We start from the raw sequence: 25,333 nt of genomic DNA, 5'->3' as shown, positions 1-25,333 counted from the left end.
GAGTGTGTATTTGTCCTGAGACAGAGAGAGATATATATATATACAGTTGTTCTCTCAGTTATGATGCCCATGACTCTCAATCTTGCTGCCAGCTGGGTTCTTTTATCAACCATCAGATCTCAACATAACTGTTCAACAATGCTCTGAAATGATAAGACTGCACATGCGCAGATATTTTTTTCAAGGTTGGTGTGAACGAGAAATTGCCCAGTTGGGTGGGTCACATGCACGGCGTTGGACAGGTTGAAATCGCAAACAAGTCTCAGTTTCAACCAATCCAACCCAGTACTTGTTTTACACCCACTTTGGCACTTTTTGATGCACACCTCCCCAGGAATTTTCTTTCAATGAGTTTTCATGAAGCTGCAGCTTCAGCGGTGCTCTCCGGCTCCACGCTCTGAACTTTCTCCACGCTCTGAACTTTCTGAACTTTCTCCACGCTCTGAACTTTCTCCACGCTCTGAACTTTCTCCACGCTCTGAACTTTCTCCACGCTCTGAACTTTCTCCACTGTCTCCTTCACACCGTTGACTGCCCCTTCTTCAGCGTGTTCAGACTTGGAGATCGCAACCTGCGGACCGGATGGGGAGGTCTGAGGAGATTCCTCTCGTTGATTTTCCACAGAGCTCGTTTGCTCAGGCTGTTGGACCGGAAAGGGGTGTGGGCAGTCCGAGAAAGTGGAGATGGTCGAGTCATAGGTGGCGTCGGGGGCTTGCTGGTACGCTTCTCCCAGCAGCATGGCTTTGCCGTCTGGATTACCGGCTGAAATGAAAGGTTTGGTTCAGTGGTGGTGATGTTAAGGACATCATAGAGTTTACTTTAATTTCTGGGTATGGTGGCTGGCTGATTTTATGTCTCACAGTCTCTCGATCCCTCAATCAATTCAGTGACATAAATTTTTCTGTTTGTCTGTCTCTTTTTTTTCTCCACTTCCCCTCCTATTCCTGTTCCAATTGTGAGTGTTTGTTCCCTTCGCCCTACTTGTCTACTTACGGTTTTCCGTAAATTCCAAAGCCCCAGCTAAAGATTTTGATGTTTAAGTCAAAATCAGCATAAAAAAGTACGCATAGACCACACCTTTTCTGCGTATTAGTAATTTCAGTAAAAATAGAACTATCAGAATCGCATTAGTGTCTGCATTCGCAGCTGGTATTTGACCACATAAGATTGTAGCAAAGCGCCTGTCTTGGGGTAGTTATGACTCGGTTATCATGAAAAGGTTCTGTGGGAAGTCACTTAATCAATCAACTGTCCCCAGCCAGACACTTCCATGTATACAGGCCTTTCTATATGCTAAGTGAGATTTATTCTGTTTCGAACTCCTCCTGCTGTGAAAAATTGGACACATGTTTTATGTTGTGGAGCAGTAGATTGCACCATGGTCACGTGAGAATCATGACTTATTTTCTTATTTTCAACCGGGGATGAAAAAACAAAAACAAACCAATTAACATCTTGACATGGGTTTCTAATTTGGAGACCTTTTCCCCCTTACTTTTGGACCACTCTTCTCTGGACTTACGTTTAAGGAGCCGTATTGGTTGATCTCCCTGCATCTCTTCTCCGATGATGGGCAGGTGATGACGCCCCTTACACCTGTGCAGAGGTCTGCAACGCCAAAACCATGAGCACGTGAAACCAACTGCCTGCCACGCTCTTCAGTTTCTTCCGACTTCTCCATGCAGCTTACATCTTTCTTTCCACCACTGTAAACTCTCAGTCGACCTATCCCCTAAAAGAGAGAGAGGGCGAGGGAGAGAGAGATCCGCAGAGGGGGAGGGGGAGGGAGCGAGAGAGAGGGAGAGAGAGACGGGGAGGGAGAGAGAGAAAGAGAGATCCGGAGATGGGGAGAGAGAGGAGACGATCATCTTTAGAGAGAGCGAGAGATAATGTGGGAGGGTGAGAGAGACACAGAGTGGAAGGGGATGATAGAGAGGGAGAAAGAGAGCGGAGGGGAGGCGTGGGGCCGCGCTGTGAGAGAGGGAGAGAAAAGATCGAGGATTGGAAACTCAAAGGGAATGATACTGTACTGGCATAACTGTAAAGAATCAGCACCATTGTCAAAAAGCAATTGTATACTCCTCCCATTCAGTACAACCCTTTGTCCATCTGCGCATTTCAAAGGAAAATCAGTCAGTCTCACATAAACAGATATATACACACATAATTATTAGTCAAGTTGAACACACAAAGAGAGTACAATAAGAATTTACTGTACTCGTGTGTGTGTGTGTCACTGTGTGTGTGTGTGCCAATGTGTGTGCCAATGTGTGTGTGTGTGTGTGTGTGTGTTCGTCTTAGTAACGACTTACGTGGCAAGAGCTCCACCAGAGTCATTTCTCACAAGCTCTGCACAGCCGCAAGCTTCAATGGCAATGGCACCTGGAATGTGTTGATGGGCACACAGGTTATTATTATCGGGTGTTCTCAGAGCCATTTCATCCAATCCTCTTGATACTTCGTCCATGTTTAAACGACGAGAAGGGACGACTTTCAGGGGCACCCGTGACCTCTTGCTTCGCCGAACTGTGTCAAAATGTTGCCAGTGTTCAGAGATCCATTTCGTTCTTTCAATGCGCACCCTTGGTTTTTGGAACGGTGACTGGGTAGCTGCTATTATTCATTTGACGTAATTTTGTGTGATGTTTACATTCATATTTTCGTCAGTGATGACGCGAACTAAATAGTATTCTTGAATATTTTGTTTCATTCCGGTGATTAGACCAAAATATGTGCTTGGAGTAATGTCCCCTGATTGTTGAGCAGAGCAGACGGCAAGTGCATTTGGCGCATTCAATACGAAATACTGCGCACACATCAGGGAATAAAATATCTATTTGGCAGGTATGCTTTTTGTTTTTGTTTATGAGGTTATGGTGAAAACCTTATTTTTCTTTGATTCTTCTTCACGGGTGTGGGAGATCATAATTTGGAAGAGAGTGACCGGGCCGATGGAGTTTACTACCGAGGACGGAGCAGGTGTGCTCATTTCTAAGTCAAAATACAGTTTTTCATCACGAATTAGACTACATGAGTAGTAAAACAGGAGACGTACTTTCACTTAAAATTTTCACCTACGTCACAGAAACAACAGTCACCAGATGGATCCAGGAAACACAGAGCAGAATGCGGACGACTTTAATGCCGAATTGAGCTCTGCGATGTCCTTTGTCAGCGATTCGTCAATGGAAGGCGACATTGCCGACAGTCTTCTGGTACCGCACCTTTCTTTGGAAACGTAAGGGGAATGTATTTATAATTCGATTTTGCTCGGGAAACATGCATGCAGACATATATTGATTAGACAAATGGGCATTTAAAACCATATGTATGGAAAGACATACATTTAAATACAGTTAAGAAGACAGACACGCACGCTCGTCACACGTACACGCGCACGCACGCCCACACTCACAAACACACGCACGCACGCACACATACACACACATACACACACACACACACACACACACACACACACACACACAACCACACACACACCGTGTTGGCAGCGCGTATTATACATGTATACTGCAGGGTTTCATTTACTAGTGCGCCATGCAGCCATTGGCGCATAAATTCTGAAAATGTCTCATCACAATTCCCTTCAGTGCGTCAAAGGGTGCATTGAGATTACATACCACTGCGTCACCAAATGTACATTTTACATCGGATTAAACACGCACGCACACACACACACACACACACACACACACACGCACGCACGCACGCACGCACGCACACACACACACACACACACACACACACACACACACACAGTCACACACACACATATACAGAGATAACACAATATAGCGGCTAATTCTCAGATGGCACCATATTGCACCCTTTTGCATCTTTGGTTAAAACGCGTACAGGCCTCTTTGTAGCTTCTTGCCTTCGACTATGTCCCATCGGAATTTGGTTGAGGGGGACAAATGTCCCATTGCCTTTTTCTCCCAAGCTAAACCCTGATATTGTCGAACCGCGTACGCCATAAATCGTTTTTAAATATAACAGACTGTCACTACCCTGTATACAATCGAAAATAAAAGCAAACAAGCAACAAAATAACCATTAATTTAATCCTACGTGACAAAGTGTAGAAAGCAACCAACCAACAAACAAACTTCCACTTATTTAAAACTAACCGACTATACGTATCATGCCGACTTATTTCACAGACATTCGTTATCAAATACCTTTTTAACCGTCAACAGTGTATTTGTAAATTAATTATGTTGATGATTTGTTCCAGATTTCAACATGACAGTACAAACCAGGCCGAAGACACAGGTAGTATCGCTGCATGTCCGTCGAATGAAGGCTATTCAGCTGGAGTATCAAAATGCTAGAGAACATTGCCCCCCCCCCCCCCCCCCCCAAGAGTAATAGCATGCTGATAAATATGTCCTCGACAGAGAAACCTTGTTCAGTATTTGCTGGAATGTCTCCAGTCAGTTTGAAGCAATCGCCCCGTGTAATAGTTGTAACCACTACTTAGTTTTTAGAGGTGGTTTTTTGACTCACATGCGAAGCAAAAGTGAGTCTATGTACTCACCCGAGTCGTCCGTCCGTCCGTCCGTCCGTCCGGACGTCCGTCCGTCCGTCCGTCCGTCCGGAAAACTTTAACGTTGGATATTTCTTGGACACTATTCAGTCTATCAGTACCAAATTTGGCAAGATGGTGTATGATGACAAGGCCCCAAAAAACATACATAGCATCTTGACCTTGCTTCAAGGTCAAGGTCGCAGGGGCCATAAATGTTGCCTAAAAAACAGCTATTTTTCACATTTTTCACATTTTCTCTGAAGTTTTTGAGATTCAATACCTCACCTATATATGATATATAGGGCAAAGTAAGCCCCATCTTTTGATACCAGTTTGGTTTACCTTGCTTCAAGGTCAAGGTCACAGGAGCTCTTCAAAGTTGGATTGTATACATATTTTGAAGTGACCTTGACCCTGAACTATGGAAGATAACTGTTTCAAACTTAAAAATTATGTGGGGCACATGTTATGCTTTCATCATGAGACACATTTGGTCACATATGATCAAGGTCAAGGTCACTTTGACCCTTATAAAATGTGACCAAAATAAGGTAGTGAACCACTAAAAGTGACCATATCTCATGGTAGAAAGAGCCAATAAGCACCATTGTACTTCCTATGTCTTGAATTAACAGCTTTGTGTTGCATGACCTTGGATGACCTTGACCTTGGGTCAAGGTCACATGTATTTTGGTAGGAAAAATGTGTAAAGCATGTGAGTCGTATGGGCTTTGCCCTTCTTGTTTTAATCCTTTTTGATTATCGATTGTGGTGTGGTGACTGCAATGGATCGTAGTATTATGTCTACAATAACCAATTTTTAAGTTCTCTGTGACAAAACAAAGCACTAAAAGCACACAGACGTGTGATATAAGTACGCACATAATAATTCACCCTATAAGACGAGTTTGTACAAAGATATGGAGACAGATGAAGAGATCGTTTTCCTTAATATATTCCAGGTTCTCCTGTCATTCCTATCCTGCACATTGATAATCGAACGCATGCACTTTCGTTGGCTGTCGTAAGTAAAATGTCATTTGTACCGTCACCAATTCTCTTCGCAAAGCTCACACTACTTCTGTTATATTTTGTTTTATACAGTTATGAATTAGGTAAGTGTTGTATTTTGAGCATCAAAATTGTGTGTTTGTGTTATTATGAACTAGACAGTCATCATATCGTCTGTTTCAGAATAATCATGAATCAATAAAATCATAATATAATGTCAAATGTAGGATGAAAGTCGCTTGTTTTTTCAATACTCTTCATTTCCTCAAGTGCCCGGATATTGGTTTAAACTAAAATTTATTCAACTGAATCATGATTCAGTCATAAAAAATAAAACCTCTTGGGACGTAAACTCAAACGAATGCCTATAAATAGGCTACCAAGTGTCGTTTTTTAATTGATGTTGGTAATTTATTTATTTTTTAAATATTTTTTATAGATGCGTGTGTTGGGTGTGCTTGGCTGGAGTGAATGTTTCCTATATGCAATGTCAAGACAAATCCCCATCCTTGACCAATTACAGATTCAGTATTCTGCCTTAATTCAAAGCAGCTACGTCCGTTTGTTATTTGATCTAAGCCCGAAGACGATGCTGCTCAAAATGTCCGCTCAGACTACGAACCGGGTGAGGCATCTCAGTCACTCTTCCACACTAACTCCACCACAGTCGATGACGACGACGTTGACGACAAATTGGTTGCCGAAAACATCACCGCCCAAGATGTTTCAAGTCATAACGTCAGGGCTACACCGGAAATTCTGGGTTCGTTGTTTTCGCCTAAAAGTGGAGTTGCAGAGGATGATGATATGCAAGTGGAGTCGCAAGGTACGCGTTATGTGGTGGGTGTGGGTGGGTGTGAATTGGGAGGGTGTTGGGGGAGGGGGGAGGAGGATGTTGAGCCAGCGTGAGTGTGCGTGTGTGTAATGTAGTGGAAGGGCTCCTAATATGGACCGGCTCCTAATATGGACCACCACCAACTAACGGCGCTAGAGCGCTCAAAAAAGTTTTATTCGCTGTATTCACCCTCTTTTGGATAACTTGCACATGTCAAAACAGTTGCAGAAACACAAATCTCAAAACCGTTAGGCTTTTTCTCTTTTTTCACTTTTGGCAGCGTTCACTCTAAATTTGCCGCCTAAAACGGACTCGTTTCTGTCTACAGGCAAAGCTTTTATCAAACAGAAATGGCTATATATGACAGCTAATACCGTATTTGTTACATTTTAGCAGTGTTGACCCCGAGTTTCTACTGCAAACAAAAAATAATAGCAAAATCTCAAAGTATGTGCGAGTCCCCTAATATGGACCACCTTTAACAAATCGAAGAAAATAAAAGCTAAAGGCTATTTTCATTAATTCATTAAGAAGCTTGCTGGTAATAACCTATAACTAGCCCTCGAGATTTAAAAAAAATGCAACGAAAAGTCTTCTTTTCGTGGAAGTTGATAATTTCACTTATTTTCACTCTGTTTTTGATAAGCTTCTTTAGTTTCCTGGTGTGCTTCAAATAATGCTCTCATCAACCCGAAACAGATAAATCTGGAGCATATTTTAATTAGGCTGACTTGTACACTAAGTTGTATCATGTTATTTTGAAATATTGGGGGCTTTTTACAGTGATTCGTGAAGACCGCTTCACTGGTCCATATTAGGCGCCCAGGCTCCTAATATGGACCCTTTGAGATTTTTTCTGTATTTAATTTTTGCTGAATGTGTATCAAAGCTATTTTACTGTAATTAGGCCTAACGGTTAACCTAAGAAAGAAGGACTACCAAACACAAAATGAAACTTCTTTGCACGAAAACAAGCTAGTTATCAGCAATAAACAAAAAGTGGTCCATATTAGGGGCCCTTCCCCTATGTGTGTGGACCCGTCTTTCATAAATGGACAATCTGACACAAATTTAAGAAACGAGTTCGAAGTTAAAGCCAAGCGCAAAATAGCCCGTGAAGACGGATTTGGGCGGTCCCTCGATAGCTTCAAAACAAACCCTGGCAACATTCAATGAAAAAGAATCAAAATGTCCGATTACAGTTTAATAAACGAAAAAATATGATGTTTCGTTCTAACCTGAACTCGTCATTTCTGTCTTCTTAGATGAGTCATGTTCCCTCGAGGAAGATGGGTTGAGGAAAAACATCAGCATGCTTTGCGATCAGTTGCTAACATCCCCAGACACAAAAGAAGACGTGAAAAACATGAATGATGAAGAAAATGGTGAGCAGAAGAAGAACGCAGCTACTGTGGAAAACGAAGGACATGTTGGCCAGAGGAAGAACACAGAAAGTACGGGAAATGACGGAAATATTGATCAGAGGAAGAACACAGAAAGTATGGGAAATGACAGAAATATTGATCAGAGCATGAACACAAAGAGCGTGGAACCTGCGGAGATTGTCGACCAGAGAAAGAAAGAGACTTGCACTCTTTCCACCCAAGAATCGTGTTGCCAGAAAAACAGCAACAGGGGGAGGCAAACATGCGAATCAGAGCGGACAAAAACTCAGTTTGCAGGTCCCGGCGACGAAGAAGATATAAGAGTATCTGCTGATCGTCCTGGTGAAGAAGAAATCTCACAGCAAAGCCGCTTCACTTGTCCAAGACCCGAAACAGACGACGAGCAAGCTGAGAAATGTCAAGATTTTAGTGCGGATTTGGAGACACGACAGACTTGCAAAGGAGACATGAGGAATTCAGACTTCACGAAGAGCATAACCCTGTCTCCAAAACTCCAGCAAACCAAAAAAGGCGCACAGAAGTTTAAAGTTCCGTACGACAGAAAAGGGATTGATCCTTGCTCTGCTGAAAAAGACAGTCGGCCTGCAAAGGACTACATGAAATGCGCAGAGAAAGAGCACAGCCTAACTGAACCCATCTGTACGGCTGAGGCAATCGAGGAAAATGTCCACAAAAGAATTGTAGCAGAAGAAAGCCGAATCGGCGAGTTCTCACAAAAAATCTATGAAGCTACGCCAAAGGTTTCAACACTCAGTGGAGAGAGCGAACTTATCACGAGCAAGAGAAGCAAAAACTCAGGACAAAAAGATTCAGGTAGAAACGGAGAAGTTGCTGGGGTTATGGGTTATGTTCAGCGTGACAGAGAAGTTGTCCAAAGATGTGGTTCTGACAGAATCAGTGGACGATGTAACCGTGACACAGCGAAAATTGCTCACACAGAGCATGACGTCATAAGGGACTCTGCGGATGCTGACGTTATCGGAGACGAAGGCTCTGACGTCACGCTACCACCTCAAAGTGTGAAGGTATGAGGACTACTATTTCTTGCATGAGTGTGTGTGTGTGTGTGTGTGTGTGTGTGTGTGTGTGTGTGTGTGTGTGTGTGTGTGTGTTCTTTGAGGCGAACTTTGAGCTGTTTCTGTTGTAACTGTTGATGTTGCTTTCAATAGAACATGCATTATCACATGCCTATGGTGAATAGATTAATAGTACTACATGCACTTCTACCACAAGAGGTAAAATGCACGTTTGAAGTTTATTTTAAATAACCCCAGTGATATACATCAATCAATCAATCAATATGAGGCTTATATCGCGCGTATTCCGTGGGTACAGTTCTAAGCGCAGCCTTCTCAAATCAGCGCTGCACTAATGAAGAATTTGACATGGGTGAGCGTGTGGCGGGGAAATAGCTCAGCCTCGGTACCCAGTTGTCGCAGCCTGAATTTCCATGAGGGTAACTTGTGAACTCACAGGACTATATGAAACCTTTATCCTTATCTTATTTTTATATCTATTTGATTTCAGATCCGACACAGCCAGAGCGTGCCTGACAGAGATAGTCAACGGAGTCTTGAAAGTGATTCCTGGAATTCCAAACGCCTCTTGGACACGGTAAAAGACATCACTCACAAAGTATCCGCAGAACGCCAGGTAAACTTTAAATAATGTTGAACTCTTCACGCAAAAAGAGTGCCCATAAAATTTCAGCTCTACAATTATAACTTTGGAAGGAATCGAGGTGATTTAAAGGTATCTCCCTTCCCAAGCAAGCGAGTATGTCAAACGTCACAGATCTGTGCAGACGTTTACATGCGCTTTAAGGGCGTCCATCGACTTGGGTATATATAGGGCCTATGTAGCAACTTTCTACAGCCTGGCGGCCTTCTAAAGAGGGGTATTTCTTCTGCTGAATTTAATTCTCAAGATGACATAAGTATCAGTTACAAAAGTAGTTCAGTTTAGAGCGACATTAAAACAAGAAAGGTATGTTGTTGGAACGTTCAATTATTGACAAAACAAAACGTTACGTTCACAGATATTTCGAACCAGCGTCAAAGCCTTGTCAATTCGTATGAATCCAGGATAAATAGTTTTTGATGAAGACAAACGAACAAGCAAATACCACACATACTATTTTTGCATATCTTCTACCTCGATCTGTATAGTTGCCAAGTTGAACACACGATGAAGAATGCTGTGAATGTGGTTTTAATTTACGTGCACGTTTTACATGGCATATGATATTATTAATTGTGTGTATATATATATGTATGGGTGTGATTTTGTGTGTGTGTGTGTGTGTGTGTGTCTGTCTGTGTCTGTCTGTGTGTGTGTCTGTGTCTGTGTCTGCGTGTGTGTCTGTGTCCGTGTCCGTGTCTGTGTGTGCATGTGGTTGTGATTGTGGTTGTTTGTGTGTGCTTGTGCCGTGTGTGTATTTGGGTAAGTATGTCCGTCCTTTCTTGTTTGCGTGCGTGCGTGAGTGTGCGAAACACATTATTTGTTTCAGGTTCACACAGAGGAAATCGTTATCATCGAACGAATCCGACACATTTATGAACGAGCATCAGCAGCCCAGGTTTCAGCAAACGACCAAGGTAGGCTCATTCATTGATAAAAACCCTTGTCGATAGTTTGAAGACAGTTAGGTAGGAAAACACAAAAACATGCAAGCGTTCGTCAATGTTCGCTACCTGAATATAGAAAAACTCTAATACATTGTATTATCCTCTCAACAGCTTCTTTTTTGGCAAAGTTCATGCGACATAGACTTGTTTAAACTGATATCGGATATGAAAACAGCCGCGCTCGATGTCCAACGCTCAAGGTGGATGACATTATAAGATGTTTGATGGGTTGTTGACATACCAGCTTTTTTGTCGGTCCGAGGGGGAGCATATCGTCTTTTGTTTCATATTTATTGACCAAGGCCGAAGTTCGCGGTCAATAAATATGAAACAAAAGTCGATATGCCCCCCGAGGACCGACAAAAAAGCTGGTCTGTCAACAAACCACCAAACATCGTTTTTGTCATCATTTTGGTAGTGAGAAAATAAGTGCACAATCAACCCAGGGAGCCATGCTTTGAAACACGGGTTCCGTGCTGATAACCACACGAGTCCCGGTTTGATAACCACTGGCAATCAACGATGGCCGTGGAACGAGGATTATCAGAATGAGCTGGCGTGTGAAAGCAACTTTCTGTGTTTTTGAGTTCATTAAATGTTGGGATGAATATGTCAGGTTTGAGGATGCACAGTTCTGTAGGTTCATCTCGGTATTCCACCCCCTCGGCTTTCTGTTGTAATTATTAAGCTGAGTGATCGAATGTGGAAGCTACGTTTGGTCAAAGGTCACAGAAGATTTGCGTCGTGCAGCGAAGGAAAGAATCGCGATTTGTTTCCGACTCAGTACCTCTTTGTTTTTCATTAGACCTGTCATTCTGCTTGCTCGGCTTTGTTAGATGTTTGCATATCTTGTTGCTATTTTCTTTGCTTTTATTATTGTTTCTTATTTGCGCTTCGTTTATCGCTACAACGTCTTGTGCACGGGTCAAAATGTGTGTGTCAGGGGTCGTTTTACTTGAACTTGACGTTCGTGTTTCTCCGAACGTCTGTGTATCGAAACACAGATACACGCACTCCATGACTCTGTAAGAAGACAAAACATATCAGGGCCGGACTAGGCTAAGAGGGGGGGGGGGGTTGCCAGTGGTGGTCCAGGGGGATGTTCCCCCTGGCGGGGTCAAGGGGCAGAGCCCCTTGTGGGGTTCAGGGGGCGAAGCGCCCTGAAGCTGATGGGTAGGTCATATTCTGAGATAGGAAAATGGTCGCTCCTTGCATGAAACGGCATAAAATAAACAATAATAAAAAATGTTTTAAATAAGTGAGGTACATGTTTAGGCTAGGGGGAGGGGGGGGGGGGGGTTGCGCAACCCCCATAACCCCCCCGGTAGTCCGGCCCTGCATATCGCTGGGTTTCATTTGTTTTTGATGAATGAATGACCTTTCATGAAGTAGTTTTGTTATATTTAGTCAAGTTTTGACTAAATATTTTAACATCGAGGGGGAATCGAAACGAGGGTCGTGGTGTATGTGCGTGCGTGCGTGCGTGCGTGCGTGTGTGTGTGTGTGTGTGTGTGTGTGTGTAGAGCGATTCAGACTAAACTACTGGACCGATCTTTATGAAATTTGACATGAGAGTTCCTGGGTATGAAATCCCCGAACGTTTTTTTCATTTTTTTGATAAATGTCTTTGATGACGTCATATCCGGCTTTTCGTGAAAGTTGAGGCGGCACTGTCACGCCCTCATTTTTCAACCAAATTGGTTCAAATTTTGGTCAAGTAATCTTCGACGAAGCCCGGGGTTCGGTATTGCATTTCAGCTTGGTGGCTTAAAAATTAATTAATGACTTTGGTCATTAAAAATCGGAAAATTGTAAAAAAAAATAAAAATTTATAAAACGATCCAAATTTACGTTTATCTTATTCTCCATCATTTGCTGATTCCAAAAACATATAAATATGTTATATTTGGATTAAAAACAAGCTCTGAAAATTAAATATATAAAAATTATTATCAAAATTAAATTGTCCAAATCAATTTAAAAACACTTTCATCTTATTCCTTGTCGGTTCCTGATTCCAAAAACATATAGATATGATATGTTTGGATTAAAAACACGCTCAGAAAGTTAAAACAAAGAGAGGTACAGAAAAGCGTGCTATCCTTCTTAGCGCAACTACTACCCCGTTCTTCTTGTCAATTTCACTGCCTTTGCCATGAGCGGTGGCCTGACGATGCTACGAGTAAAATGGCATTGCGTTTCATTCTGTGAGTTCGACAGCTACTTGACTAAATATTGTATTTTCGCCTTACGCGACTTGTTTTTTGTTTACTTTTGCCAGTTTGCCAGTTCGTTTTTGGAACTTTGCAAAGCAGTGTCGTGTCGTCTGTTTAGGTCTGGGGAAACACCAATGAAAAGAGCCGAAGAATCCCGTAGCGTTTCTATTGGGTTTGCTTTTGATTATCCATGTGTAACCTGCTTCCTGCAACTATGGTAACCGGGGATTTATTGCCTGGGGAACATGAGATTTATTTCCCAGGTGCTTGTGAATGAAAACTCGTGAAAATGATGACAATTTATTCTTGTCTGCTATTTGTGTTTTCGCAAAGTTTTAATAACATAGACTTCTGTAAAATGATCTTGGAATAAGAAGACAGGTGCCATTGATTTGCAACGCTCAAACTGGAAAGAAACTCATCAGGTGTACAGTTGCAGCGGGCCTTAGAGAAGCTAATGTTGTTCGCAATAGGAGTTGAGGGAGGGGAAAAACGTGGGTCGTTGACGTCAGACAACACAACTGGCGGCACTGGTGTTAACGGACCATTGTTATCTTACAAAGAATGAGTGTAAGGGATGTCCATGTTCCTACTATTCCGAGTGTGTGTGTGTGTGTGTGTGTGTGTGTGTGTGTGTTAGAGAATCAGTGAGTGTAAGGGCTGTCCATGTTCCTACTACTCCGGGTGTGTGTGTGCATGCGCGCGCGCGCGCGCGCGTGTGCGTGTGTGTGTGTGTGGTAGAGAATGAGTGTAAGGGCTGTCCATGTTCCTACTACTCTGGAGGTGTGTGCATGCGCGCGTGCGTGCGTGTGTGTGTGTGTGTGTGTGTGTGTGTTAGAGAATGAGTGCAAGGGCTGCTCGACATTATCCTACCACTGTGTGTGTGTGTGTGTGTGTGTGTGTGTGTGTGTGTGTGTGTGTGTGTGTGTGTGTGTGTGTGTGTGTTTACGCACACAAGTACCATTGAGCGCGCGTATACGACATGTGCATTGGTTTTGTTTCCGTGTGTACGTTAAGTGTGTTTGTGTATACGTATGTGTGCGCGTATGTGTGCGTATATGTGTGGGTGTGTGTGTGTGTGTGTGTGTGTGTGTGTGTGTGTGTGTGTGTGTGTGCGCGTGAGCTTGTGTGATATGTGAATTCTCCTTTTATCTGGTACTATAAATGTTTCCATTCATGCACCGTTCGGGTTTTCGTTTCTGCCGCTGAGGCATCCTTTTACACGAAGCTTGCACGCACACTTATTGCTTCTCATTAAAAAAAATCATGGCGCTTTGAATAACTACTTAAATATATGTTTGCTTGTCTGATTACATCTCCCTTTGTTTTATTATTTTAGTTTTATTTTGCTTTTTTCAGCATCCCTTACTCAGAGCCTTGAGAAAGTCATTCGGCAGATTAACAAGCGTCAGAAAGAAGAAAAGTCAGCATTAGCAGAAAAAGTCAAGACAGGAAAGATGACACCAAAGGAAAAGGGCAAGACCAAACAGCAACTTCAGAATCTCTCTCTACGATGCACTGCTCTTCAAACATTATTCAAGAGCCATCAGATGCTGAAGACAAAATTCAGCGCCGAGGCGAAAAAGCCAAGGATGAAGGGGTTACAAGCCAACAGCGCTTTGAAGAAGACACAGGCAACACGCGTTGCTGAAGATTGCCGTCAAGAGTATGAAAGTGTCTGTGGAAAAGTGTCTGTGATGGAAACGCATGAGTCACAGGCAGAGAACGATCTGGAAGACATGCAAGGACCTTGCAGTGGGCCAGTAGCAGGTGGAGCGCTACATCGTGTGAACACCACAGAAAACAACATGACAGAGATTCAAGGACCTGTCAGTGTGTCTGTACCAGGTGGAACCTTAAGCCATGCGAACAACACAGCTCATGTCGTCTCAAGTGACAACACCAACAAGAGTTCTGTGGCTTCGCGTTGTGCTGACAGTTCACAGAAATCATGTCCACCCCAAGGCGTTTCTGACCAGGAAGGTAGACAGAACACTGAAAACGCGGATGAGTATTTGGACAGTGATAGCCAAACGTCACAGTCAATTCTGCATCCAAAACCAACGTGGAAACGGCCGAAAAACACAAGCGTTCCTGCCCTGCCTTCATCAAAGACAGAGATATACAACGTTTCAAAAGTGGCCTCCCCAGCTGAAAGGTTATCCGAATCGGCAATCGAAAGCACAAAGTCAAGATCGAAAAGAGTTCAGGAAGAATTAACAGAAACTACAGAGCTGGTCTCTCGGCCAGTTTCAGGATCAGAGAGAGAAGTTACACCCGATGAGCGACACTCGACTTCACCTGGAGCTACACAGACATTCGCATTTGTCGAGCAGGATCCGGTGACAGCTTCAACGAATTCAACAGCAACGAGACAGTGCCAGTCGAGCAAGGTCTCTGCATCTTCTCCGAAGTCGTTGACAAATCTTAAAGGGATCGACGGAAGACCAAGAAATGAGAATATTGTATCAAACGACGAAGATATGGACGAAAGAAGCGACCACAACGCCGACAACTGGGAGAAAGATGACCTAGACAGGCAAAACATGAACGAGACTAACGCAGACATAGCTGCTTCAGAAATACAGCAGAACACCAGAGAAGCAGCCACAGTTCATGAATCCGTTGATTTCATGGAGACCCAAGACCCGGCATTGGGGAAAGTATTATACACTGCTGTCTCTCCACAATCTCAGACGGAACCAATGGATGGTCTTATCGAAAACATTTCATCTACAATCCAAACACACACCTTTGACACTCTAACGGTGCCTTTTGATTGCAACTCTCAAAGTTCTGTAATAGCCGATTCCCCAAAAAAGACACCAGTGTTCAAAAATACTTCGCATTTGTCTCAGCATTCCGAATTTGTGTCTCAGTCAATTCTTCAGCAGCACACCGTTACTGCCTCAACAGCAATGTTCGACAGCGAGATAGTAGAGACACAGCATGCTATTTGTAACCCTGTCTCACAGTGTTTTGAAGATGACGACGACTGCTCAGAAATCTTGATAGATTGTATCCAACGAGAGAGCAAACCCTTTGGAAACGATGCCATTAGCAGGGAAGACTTTGTTGGTCTAAGCAGAGTGCCCAACCCATGCAGTGGAATTATTCGCACAAAATGTCCAATACCCCAGAATAACTCGCAGTCATCGAAGAGCTCTTCCTCGAGTCGAAAGAGATCTAGATCATCGTCTTCGTCACAAGGCGTCGGCAGCGACAGGGAAAACGCGACAAAATCCGACAACGCTTCTCCTAGTTGCAAGTCACAGAGAATGAACAGCTTACTGAACAACGAAGGACAAACATCTACCCTTCCTGCTGCCGATACTGATGCAATCAGCACTGCGAAATTGGGAGTTTCACGTGAAGCCAGGGAACATGTTCCAACCGAACAACCAGCAGAAGGCATGGATAGAACTGGGCGTTCGGAGTCATGCCTTCACACATCCACTGAGGGTAGTAGCAAGACAGCTTCCACACTGCAGAACACAACTATTTCTACACAAAAGTACAGATCAGCCAGAACTGAAGATATCACCAATTCCGCCTCACAGTCACAACCAAGCATTCTTTCTGTGTCTGTTAATGCACAGGGTTCGCTTGCTAAGCAAGCGTCAAATACGGAAACTGCAACTCCAGTATCTGCAGAAAAAGGACCTGTCCAAGTCATCATTGTAAATTGTTCAAGCAAGGTTGACGTGGGCTCAAAGTCTTTACTGCAAACCAAAGTAGCTCAGATGACTCCTTCGACTTTAGAAAAGCCGAAATGTGCGACCCCCCGACCAGCACAAATCATACTCCCGGCGCCGAAGCCTGGACAGAATCTCGCCTGCACTTCACAACGGCAACCAACTCAAACACCATCACAAAGTGTCACTGCGGCCCCATCGCAGAACGTGACATCAAAACAACCGCAGAATACAGACACTCCGCGTGATACCATTCGGAAACCAACACAACTTGGACCCCGGAATTCCGCGCCCCAGCCCATTCCGCACCTCACAGCACCTCGGCGACCTTCATCTCCATCATCCACAGTGACAAGCATGACAATGACTGATGTCTTCCCAGTATCATCCAGAGAAATTCTGCGCAAAATGGCGAAAGAGACCGTTTTCAAACAGAAAGAGTCCATCACAAAACAACCTGCCGCTGATCTAAGACAGAGAGAAACTGATTCGTACCAGAATGAAGCAGCTTCTGGTGGTGAAACTGAGCCTGGAAGCAAAGGCGCAGACCCTAGGCCATTAGGAGGAAGAAGCACTCAGCATACAGAGGTTTCAAGAGTTGACTGGGGAGATAGAGAACGAGCAATAAGGAGGCTTGGGCCTGGTGACACGAGTGGAGATAGAGAACGAGCAATAAGGAGGCTTGGGCCTGGTGACACGAGTTTTCGTCGTGATGCAGACATTACGGGAGACGTTTACAGTGACATCGCATCACTGGGAAGTGCAGCCAGGGAGGGGGAAACATCATGGCCACTGCTTTCGCAGAGTGGTTCAAAGTTTACGCGGCCAGGAGCTAAATTCGGGAAGGTAAGAAAACTTTCTTTCTTTCTTTCTTTATTTGGTGTTTAACGTCGTTTTCAACCATTCAAGGTTATATCGCGACGGGAGGTAAGAAAACAAAATACATGTAAAATCGAACCTGTCTATATCAAACTCCCAAGCGACCATAAGTGGTCCTATGTAGATAGGTGGTCGTTATGAAAAAAGATGAATCATATAGGAAAGAATCTCGTCGGGGATACTTTTGGGTTGTCGTAATGGGCAGGTGGTCCTTATCATATCAAGGGGTGGTTTTTAGGACAGGTTCGACTGTAGTATTTGGTGTATTATTGGTTAATTTTATCATCTAAAATTAACTTTTGCGTTACTTGTAGTGCAAATAATATGAGATACACCATTCTTCCTGTGTAAATCATAACACATCTTGCCTGGATTGTACGTGAAATAAGATATCATCCTTCCCCTTGAACAGTCCAATACTAGGCTACCTAGTGCATGGGTGGGATTCTTCCGGTATATGCCGGAAATCCGGATTCGATTATGGCCTTTTTTACATTTAGTCAAGTTTTGACTAAATGTTTTAACATAGAGGGGGAATCGAGACGAGGGTCGTGGTGTATGTGTGTGTGTGTGTCTGTGTCTGTGTGTCTGTCTGTCTGTGCGCGTGTGTGTGTAGAGCGATTCAGACCAAACTACTGGACCGATCTTTATGAAATTTGACATGAGAGTTCCTGGGAATGATATCCCCGGACTTGTTTTTCTTTTTTTCGATAAATACTTTTGATGACGTCATATCCGGCTTTTTGTAAAAGTTGAGGCGGCACTGTCACACCCTCATTTTTCAATCAAATTGATTGAAATTTTTTTTAAACAATCTTCGACGAAGGCCGGACTTCGGTATTGCATTTCAGCTTGGTGGCTTAAAAATTAATTAATGACTTTGGTCATTAAAAATCTGAAAATTGTAATAATTTTTTTATATAAAACGATCCAATTTTACGTTCATCTTATTCTACATCATTTTCTGATTCCAAAAACATATAAATATGTTATATTTGGATGAAAAACAAGCTCTGAAAATTAAAAATATAAAAATTATGATCAAAATTAAATTTCTGAAATCGATTTAAAAACAATTTCATCTTATTCCTTGTCGGTTTCTGATTCAAAAAACATATAGATATGATATGTTTGTATTAAAAACACGCTCAGAAAGTTAAAACGAAGAGAGGTACAGAAAAGCGTGCTATGCAGCACAGCGAAACCACTACCGCGCTGAACAGGCTCGTCAGTTTCACTCCGTTATGCACAAGCAGCGGACTACGGTCATTGTAAAAAAAATGCAGTGCATTCAATTTCATTCTGTGAGTTCCACAGCTTGACTAAATGTAGTAATTTCGCCTTACGCGACTTGTTTCTTCTTCTTTACATTTAGTCAAGTTTTGACTAAATGTTTTAACATAGAGGGGGAATCGAGACGAGGGTCGTGGTGTACGTATGTGTGTGTCTGTCTGTCTGTCTGTCTGTCTGTCTGTGCGTGTGTGTGTGTAGAGCGATTCAGACTAAACTACTGGACCGATCTTTATGAAATTTGACATGAGAGTTCCTGGGAATGATATCCCCGGATATTTTTTTCATTTTTTTCGATAAATACCTTTGATGACGTCATATCCGGCTTTTTGTAAAAGTTGAGGCGGCACTGTCACACCCTCATTGTACATGTTCAATCAAATTGATTGAAATTTTGGCAAAGCAATCTTCGACGAAGGCCGGACTTTGGTATTGCATTTCAGCTTGGTGGCTTAAAAACTAATGAGTTTGATAATTAAATCTCCGAAACTACTGGACTGATCTTTATGAAATTTTACATGAGAGTTCCAGGGTATGATATCCTCAGACAATTTTTTCATTTTTTTCGAAAAATGTCTTTGATGACGTCATATCCGGCTTTTTGTACAAGTTGAGGCGGCACTGTCACACCCTCATTTTTCAATCAAATTGATTGAAATTTTGGCCAAGCAATCTTCGACAAAGGCCGGATTTTGGTATTGCATTTCAGCTTGGAGGCTTAAAAATTAATTAATGACTTTGGTCATTAAAAATCTGAAAATTGTAATTAAAATTATTTTTTTTCAAAACGATCCAAAATTACATTCATCTTATTCTTCATCATTTTCTGATTCCAAAAACATAAATATATTATATTCGGATCAAAAACAAGCTCTGAAAATTAAACATATAAAAATTATGATTAAAATAAAATGTCCAAAATCGATTTAAAAACAACGGTTTCTCATTCCAAAAACATATAGATAGGATATGTTTGGATTAAAAACACGCTCAGAAAGTTAAAACGAAGATAGGTACAGAAAAGCGTGCTATCCCGCTCAGCGCGACCATTACCGCACTATTCTGGCTTGTCGATTTCACTGCCTTTGCCACGCGCGGTGGACTGACGAAACTACGAGTATGCGGTCTTGGTGAAAAAATGCAGTGCGTTCAGTTTTATTCTGTGAGTTCGACAGCTTGACTAAATGTAGTAATTTCGCCTTACGCGACTTGTTTGTTGTTGTTGTTGTTGTTGTTCGGTTTAGGTTGGTTCGTCTGGTTCTTCAGGATTCATGACATTTGTCAGTCCCACCCATGCTATTGTAGCTAGTCCATTTATCTTTATATATACAGGAGCGAAATGAGACACTTCCGAAGAAGACGACTGGTGGCGGAATGTCCTCCATGCCTCCCCGCTACCGAGAACTTCTTGATTCTGGCGTCATCCTGCCTGGACGTCTGTGCCTCTCTGTTCACGAGAAGGTGAGAATGCAATCATTTGCTTGCAGAGATAGAAAGGGAGATAGATAAAAACAAAGGGGGGGGGGGGGGGTTTGAGCGAAATTATCAATAGGAATAACCTCGGCAGTGATCGTTAATTACCACGTGCACAATTAAGGAATGTACATGTACATACGGTCATATACATACATGTGCAACCTCTTCTTATTTGTGACCCTCCACCACGGAATGAGTCGCATGTCATCTTTGCATGATTTACATATTTTTAAATTTTCCTAAAGAGTGTTTTATGCTCTATCCAGTGGTAAAAACCGTTTTAGAAAAGAGCGAAAACTGTTCGAGTTATAAGCCTGTGACTAAGGTGACCCTCACACTTTTACCACAGTCCCCCCGGACTTATATTAAGCCTAGCGCAGAACCGCGCGAGGTGACATGCGACTCATTTCGTGGTGGAGGGTCACATTTCTGGTTGTCATGTGAAATTGTAACATTTCTGTCGCCGCCGCAATATGATACTGTTTTGAATATAAAGAACATCGTCATTGCGAAGAAGAGAGAAATGAAAGATAACTACATAATGATAATGCGAAAGATTACATATATGAAGACATGGTGAGTGTTATGTGTGTGGGGTGGGGTGGGCGGAGACCAACAGAGAATGTTATCAGATTCTTATAACAAAACAGAAACGACCAACACCCCCCCCCCCCCACACACACACACACACACACACACACACACACACACAAAAAGGATATGAAAAAACAACGAAAAACACGCCAGAAAACAAAACACAAAACAAGAAAACAACGCTTCTTTTCATCAAAATACATATAGTTTCCCTTTTTTCAGGGAAGAGAAAAGAAAGCAAGCATTATGACAGACGGTCGAATAGAGGACTCCGCCGGGTTGACCTTTGCTAACCCCCTCAGCTGGTATAGAGCTGTTAGCGGTTTGCCACGCATCAAACGTTCAAGGGCCTACAGTACGGTGAGACACCTTTTTCCTTCCTGGTCTGATGTTTTGGCAGCAGCGTATATTCTTGCCGGAGTTCCGGGTTTAAAAATCATGGAGCAAAACTTGAAAAGTTAAAGCTACATTTGAAGATTTAAAAACAAATTTGAGCAGCTTTCCTTCTTTGTTGCACGATTGAGTTTGTGTTATTGTATTATCTATGTGTTTACGAGTAATCGAATGTTACCTCCATAACTTTATGGCGTTGGATTTAGAACGGGGAAAAGCTTACGGTTCAAATGTCCATGAATATAACAATGTTGAAATTATTAGCGGCCTAGTTTCGTGTCCATTTGACACACAGTAATACCTGCAATAGTTTCATTGCCTCCTGTTGTAAAGAAGAAATTCTGGCTCAGATGCTTTTTGTGTGAATTTAATCATTTGATAACGTAATCTCACACGTGTATGGATGTTAGTAATATTTAGGCATATATATACAACTCTCTTTTGTCTGTTGGTTTACTTCAATATTTATGAGCAAGTCTGATAAATGTGTGTATATAAACAGATCAGCTACAATGGTCACTCGCTGGCAGTGGTCTGTGGACGGACACATCTTCTAAGTCCAAATCCAACGTCATCATCCAACACCGCCACATCCAATGCAACCACACGAACCGCAACGGCGAATCCCAACATCGCAGAAACTCTCACAACGACTAGACTACCGCAAGAGAGATCAGCAATACACCAAGAAAATTCCCGTAGCCTTAGTGGATCATGTTCTAACCAACCGTCTCAATGGCAGGAGAATACTGGTGTTCACAAGTCAAGCTTGCTTCCGCCTACACAAACCACAGTGTCTTCGCTAGATGCAGGAGTTGACGGGTCCGCTCATCTGTGTGCCGATAAGATGCTGTCATCTTTGAGAAAGTTGAGGCTCGTTGCGGACGAAGAGATAGCTTCGCACTCTACAGATTGTGAACTCACGAGTTTCTGGAGTGCCGATTTTGCCAAAATCACCATGTCGCAAAACTTCTGGGCGACTGTGGATGACTGGGACTGATTGATTCAATTGTCATTGAGAGACTATTGTTTTCGAACGGAATATGTTGTCTTTGAGAAAGTGTGTACAGACTGTGAAATCGCGAGTTTGTCAAGCCAAGATCACCATTTCACAAAACTTTTGGACTTCTATGGATGACTGGAACTGACGAATTCACCGCCGAGAGAATGTTTGTTTTACTGTTGGATTATGTTGTCGTCTTCGAGAAGGTGTGAACAGATTGTGAACTCGCGAGTTTTTCGAGCACCGTTTCTGCAAAAATGTCCTACTTGCAAAACTTCTCTGCTTGTGTGGATGTCTGGAACTGATGAATTCAAATGAAACTGAGTGAATGTGTTTTAACCAGTGGTTCTTGTTGTCGTCTTTGAGAAAGTTGAGGATGTTTGTGACAATTTTTTGCACTCAGAAAACTGTGAACTCACGAGAGCGCCGATTTTGCGAAGATCACCGTGTCGCAAAACTTCTTGGCGTCTGTAGATGACTGGTTGAAAGAGTATTTAGTGTTAACTAATGCTATATGTTGTCGTCTTTGAGAATGTTGAGGTTGGTGGATTCTCACTCAGCAGATTGTGGACTCTGGAGTGCCGATTCTGCCAATTTCTTGGCCACAGTGGATTTGATGAGACTTTACAATGATACTGAAATTGGATAACATCACTCCACTTGGACACATACCAAATATACCAAATACCTGTACACCCAGCCCTCCGACCGTCCCCTTCGTTCTGCTGCTGACCCACTCCGCCTTCACATCCCTCGCTCGAAACTCGCATCTGCTGGTCAGCTTGCATTCCCCTCCGCGGGCCCCTCCGTCTGGAACTCCCTGCCGCTTGAGCTTCGCCAGAGCCCCTCTCTTGACGCGTTCAAGAGTAGGTTGAAGACTCAGTTCTTCCCGTAGCTGGCTGCGACTTTCATGTTCGACGTGATGTGTTGTGCCCCAAAAGACATTCTTGTGCTGTGCTCTGTGAGAGGTGTTTTCTTTGTGTTTAATATTATTTTGTTTGGACCTAGCTATTGATGTGTACATTGTTGTTAAACAGTTGTTTGTTGTATGTTTATCAGGGTTTGCTAGTGTGTGATAGGGTTCGTGTCCGTCTGTAGCTGTAGATGTTAGTTTCTTTGTTAGTCCTGTGTTGACAACTCTTCGACAAGCGCTTAGAACTGTACCCACGGAATACGCGCTATGTAAGCTTCATATTGATTGATTGATTGATTGAATATTTACAGTCTGGATGATTTGTGTGCGTGTGGGGATTTTGTTGTTGAATTAATTTTTCACATAGAAATAGATGTCAGTTATATTACCAAATTACTTCAGCAAAAACGAAAAGAAAAACAGCCCATATTTTATTGTTGTTGAATTAATTTTGCAGATAGAAATAGATGTCAGTTACAAAATGACTTCAGCCACAAAAAGAAGAAGAAAACAAGTCGCGTAAGGCGAAAATACTACATTTAGTCAAGCTCAGTCGAACTCACAGAATGAATCTGAACGCACTGCATTTTTTCACAATGACCGTAGTCCGCCGCTTGTGCAAAACGGAGTGAAACTGACGAGCCTGTTCAGCGCGGTAGTGGTTTCGCTGTGCTGCATAGCACGTTTTTTCTGTACCTCTCTTCGTTTTAACTTTCTGAGCGTGTTTTTAATCCAAACATATCATATCTATATGTTTTTGGAATCAGGAACCGACAAGGAATAAGATGAAATTGTTTTTAAATCGATTTCGGAAATTTAATTTTGATCATAATTTTTATATTTGTAATTTTCAGAGCTTGTTTTTCATCCAAATATAACATATTTATATGTTTTTGGAATCAGACAATAACGAAGAATAAGATGAAATTGTTTTTGGATCGTTTAATAAAACAAAAAAATTAATTATAAGTTTCCGATTTTTAATGACCAAACTCACTCATTAGTTTTTAAGCCACCAAGCTGAAATGCAATACCAAACCCCGGCCGTCGTCGAAGATTGCTTTGCCAAAATTTCAATCAATTTGATTGAAAAATGAGGGTGTGACAGTGCCGCCTCAACTTTTACAAAAAGCCGGATATGACGTCATCAAAGGTATTTATCGAAGAAAAAAAAACAAGTCCGGGGATATCATTCCCAGGAACTGTCATGTCAAATTTCATAAAGATCGGTCCAGTAGTTTAGTCTGAATCGCTCTACACACACACACGCACAGACAGACACACACACATACACCACGACCCTCGTCTCGATTCCCCTTCTATGTTAAAACATTTAGTCAAAACTTGAGTAAATGTAAAACGCCCATACTGCACAGAAAGTTGTCGAATTGGCGACTTTTTGTATGTGACATAATTTGTCTAACTATAACAATGTCCCTAGTATAGTGTTTATCGGTAATGTTGGGTACCCGCGGCTTAGGATCTGCCATCTATTTCCAAGGGAATATGTTACACCAACTTTCGCGTCAACCGGAAGTTCCCGGTATTTTATCGGGGTTTACGAAAATAACCAGAAGAAATGGCCAACCATCATCGATTGTGATTGCATACATTTGAAGGTTGTTGAAAAAACATGTATTAGAATACAGCTACTGCTTTGTCATTGAACTAAAGTACCCGATATTGGTTCTGTAAATTATTCCTCGTGCCTTTTGATTAATGCTGGTTTACAAACCACGCAGAGCGTTCACTGGTTACATCGTGAGGATCATCTTACAGTGCTGCGGCTTGCTGTATATACTCTGTTCTCACACAAAGTGGCAAGTTATTTTTGGACTAGTCTTTATTTCTGAACTTATTTTGTTCTATATATGTTCTAGTTTTGACTAATTTTGGCGCACCGTTCTTTTGTTTGTTAGTTTGGTTTGTTTGTTTGTTTGTATTGCATTGTGTGTGTGTGTGTGTGTGTGTGTGTGTGTGTGTTAAAATCTATTTTTAACTTTTTGCCTCTAAAACAAAATCGCTATTTGTCTTTTTGTGTGTTTTTAAGTACCCTAGCTTTATTGTTGATCTGACCGGCAGTTCTTTCTGCTCTAGTTTTGTTTTGTTTACTATTTTCGCCGCACAGTTTTAAGTTTTGTTTTGATCATACGAGTTCATATGCATTTGACCTCTGTTTGCTGCATACGTTATCATAAATAAACGCAGTTCCCTAATATGGTGTGGTTTGGTTTTGGATATGGTGTGACTGACAGTGTTTCACTAACTTTCTCTGTCGGTAGCGTTTTAGGTTTATAAAGAGCAAATAATGATGCTGATTTTTTCTTCTGGATTTTTTATTATGATCTTAGAAATGTATTGAAATATTTAGCATTTCTATTTAGAATGTGTGTGTGTGTGTGTGTGTGTGTGTGTGTGTGTGTGTGTGTGTGTGTGTGTGTGT

General features: G+C 42.2%; 2 protein-coding genes across 2 annotated transcripts; one reads left to right on the top strand and one right to left on the bottom strand.

Moving 5' to 3' along the window:
- Positions 1-80: 80 nt before the first annotated feature.
- On the bottom strand, positions 81-2,635 carry LOC138975460 (uncharacterized). The gene is made up of 3 exons (XM_070348146.1): positions 2,313-2,635; positions 1,523-1,608; positions 81-762 (listed from the first exon to the last, which is right to left on the bottom strand). The coding sequence occupies exons 1-3, from the start codon at positions 2,465-2,467 to the stop codon at positions 356-358; spliced, it is 648 nt and encodes a 215-aa protein (XP_070204247.1). The 5' UTR covers positions 2,468-2,635; the 3' UTR covers positions 81-355.
- A 466-nt stretch (positions 2,636-3,101) lies between these two features.
- Positions 3,102-25,099, top strand: LOC138977115 (serine-rich adhesin for platelets-like). The gene is made up of 9 exons (XM_070350024.1): positions 3,102-3,215; positions 6,143-6,389; positions 7,664-8,829; positions 9,332-9,457; positions 10,314-10,401; positions 14,007-17,188; positions 19,844-19,972; positions 20,804-20,941; positions 21,477-25,099. The coding sequence occupies exons 1-9, from the start codon at positions 3,102-3,104 to the stop codon at positions 21,972-21,974; spliced, it is 5,688 nt and encodes a 1,895-aa protein (XP_070206125.1). The 3' UTR covers positions 21,975-25,099.
- Positions 25,100-25,333: the final 234 nt, after the last annotated feature.

The sequence above is a fragment of the Littorina saxatilis genome, linkage group LG9 (assembly GCF_037325665.1).
Source record: "Littorina saxatilis isolate snail1 linkage group LG9, US_GU_Lsax_2.0, whole genome shotgun sequence".
In the NCBI taxonomy this organism is placed as follows: Eukaryota; Metazoa; Mollusca; class Gastropoda; order Littorinimorpha; family Littorinidae; genus Littorina; species Littorina saxatilis.
The sequence above is the reverse complement of the archived record's forward strand: the minus strand, read 5'-3'. Positions and strand labels throughout refer to the sequence as shown.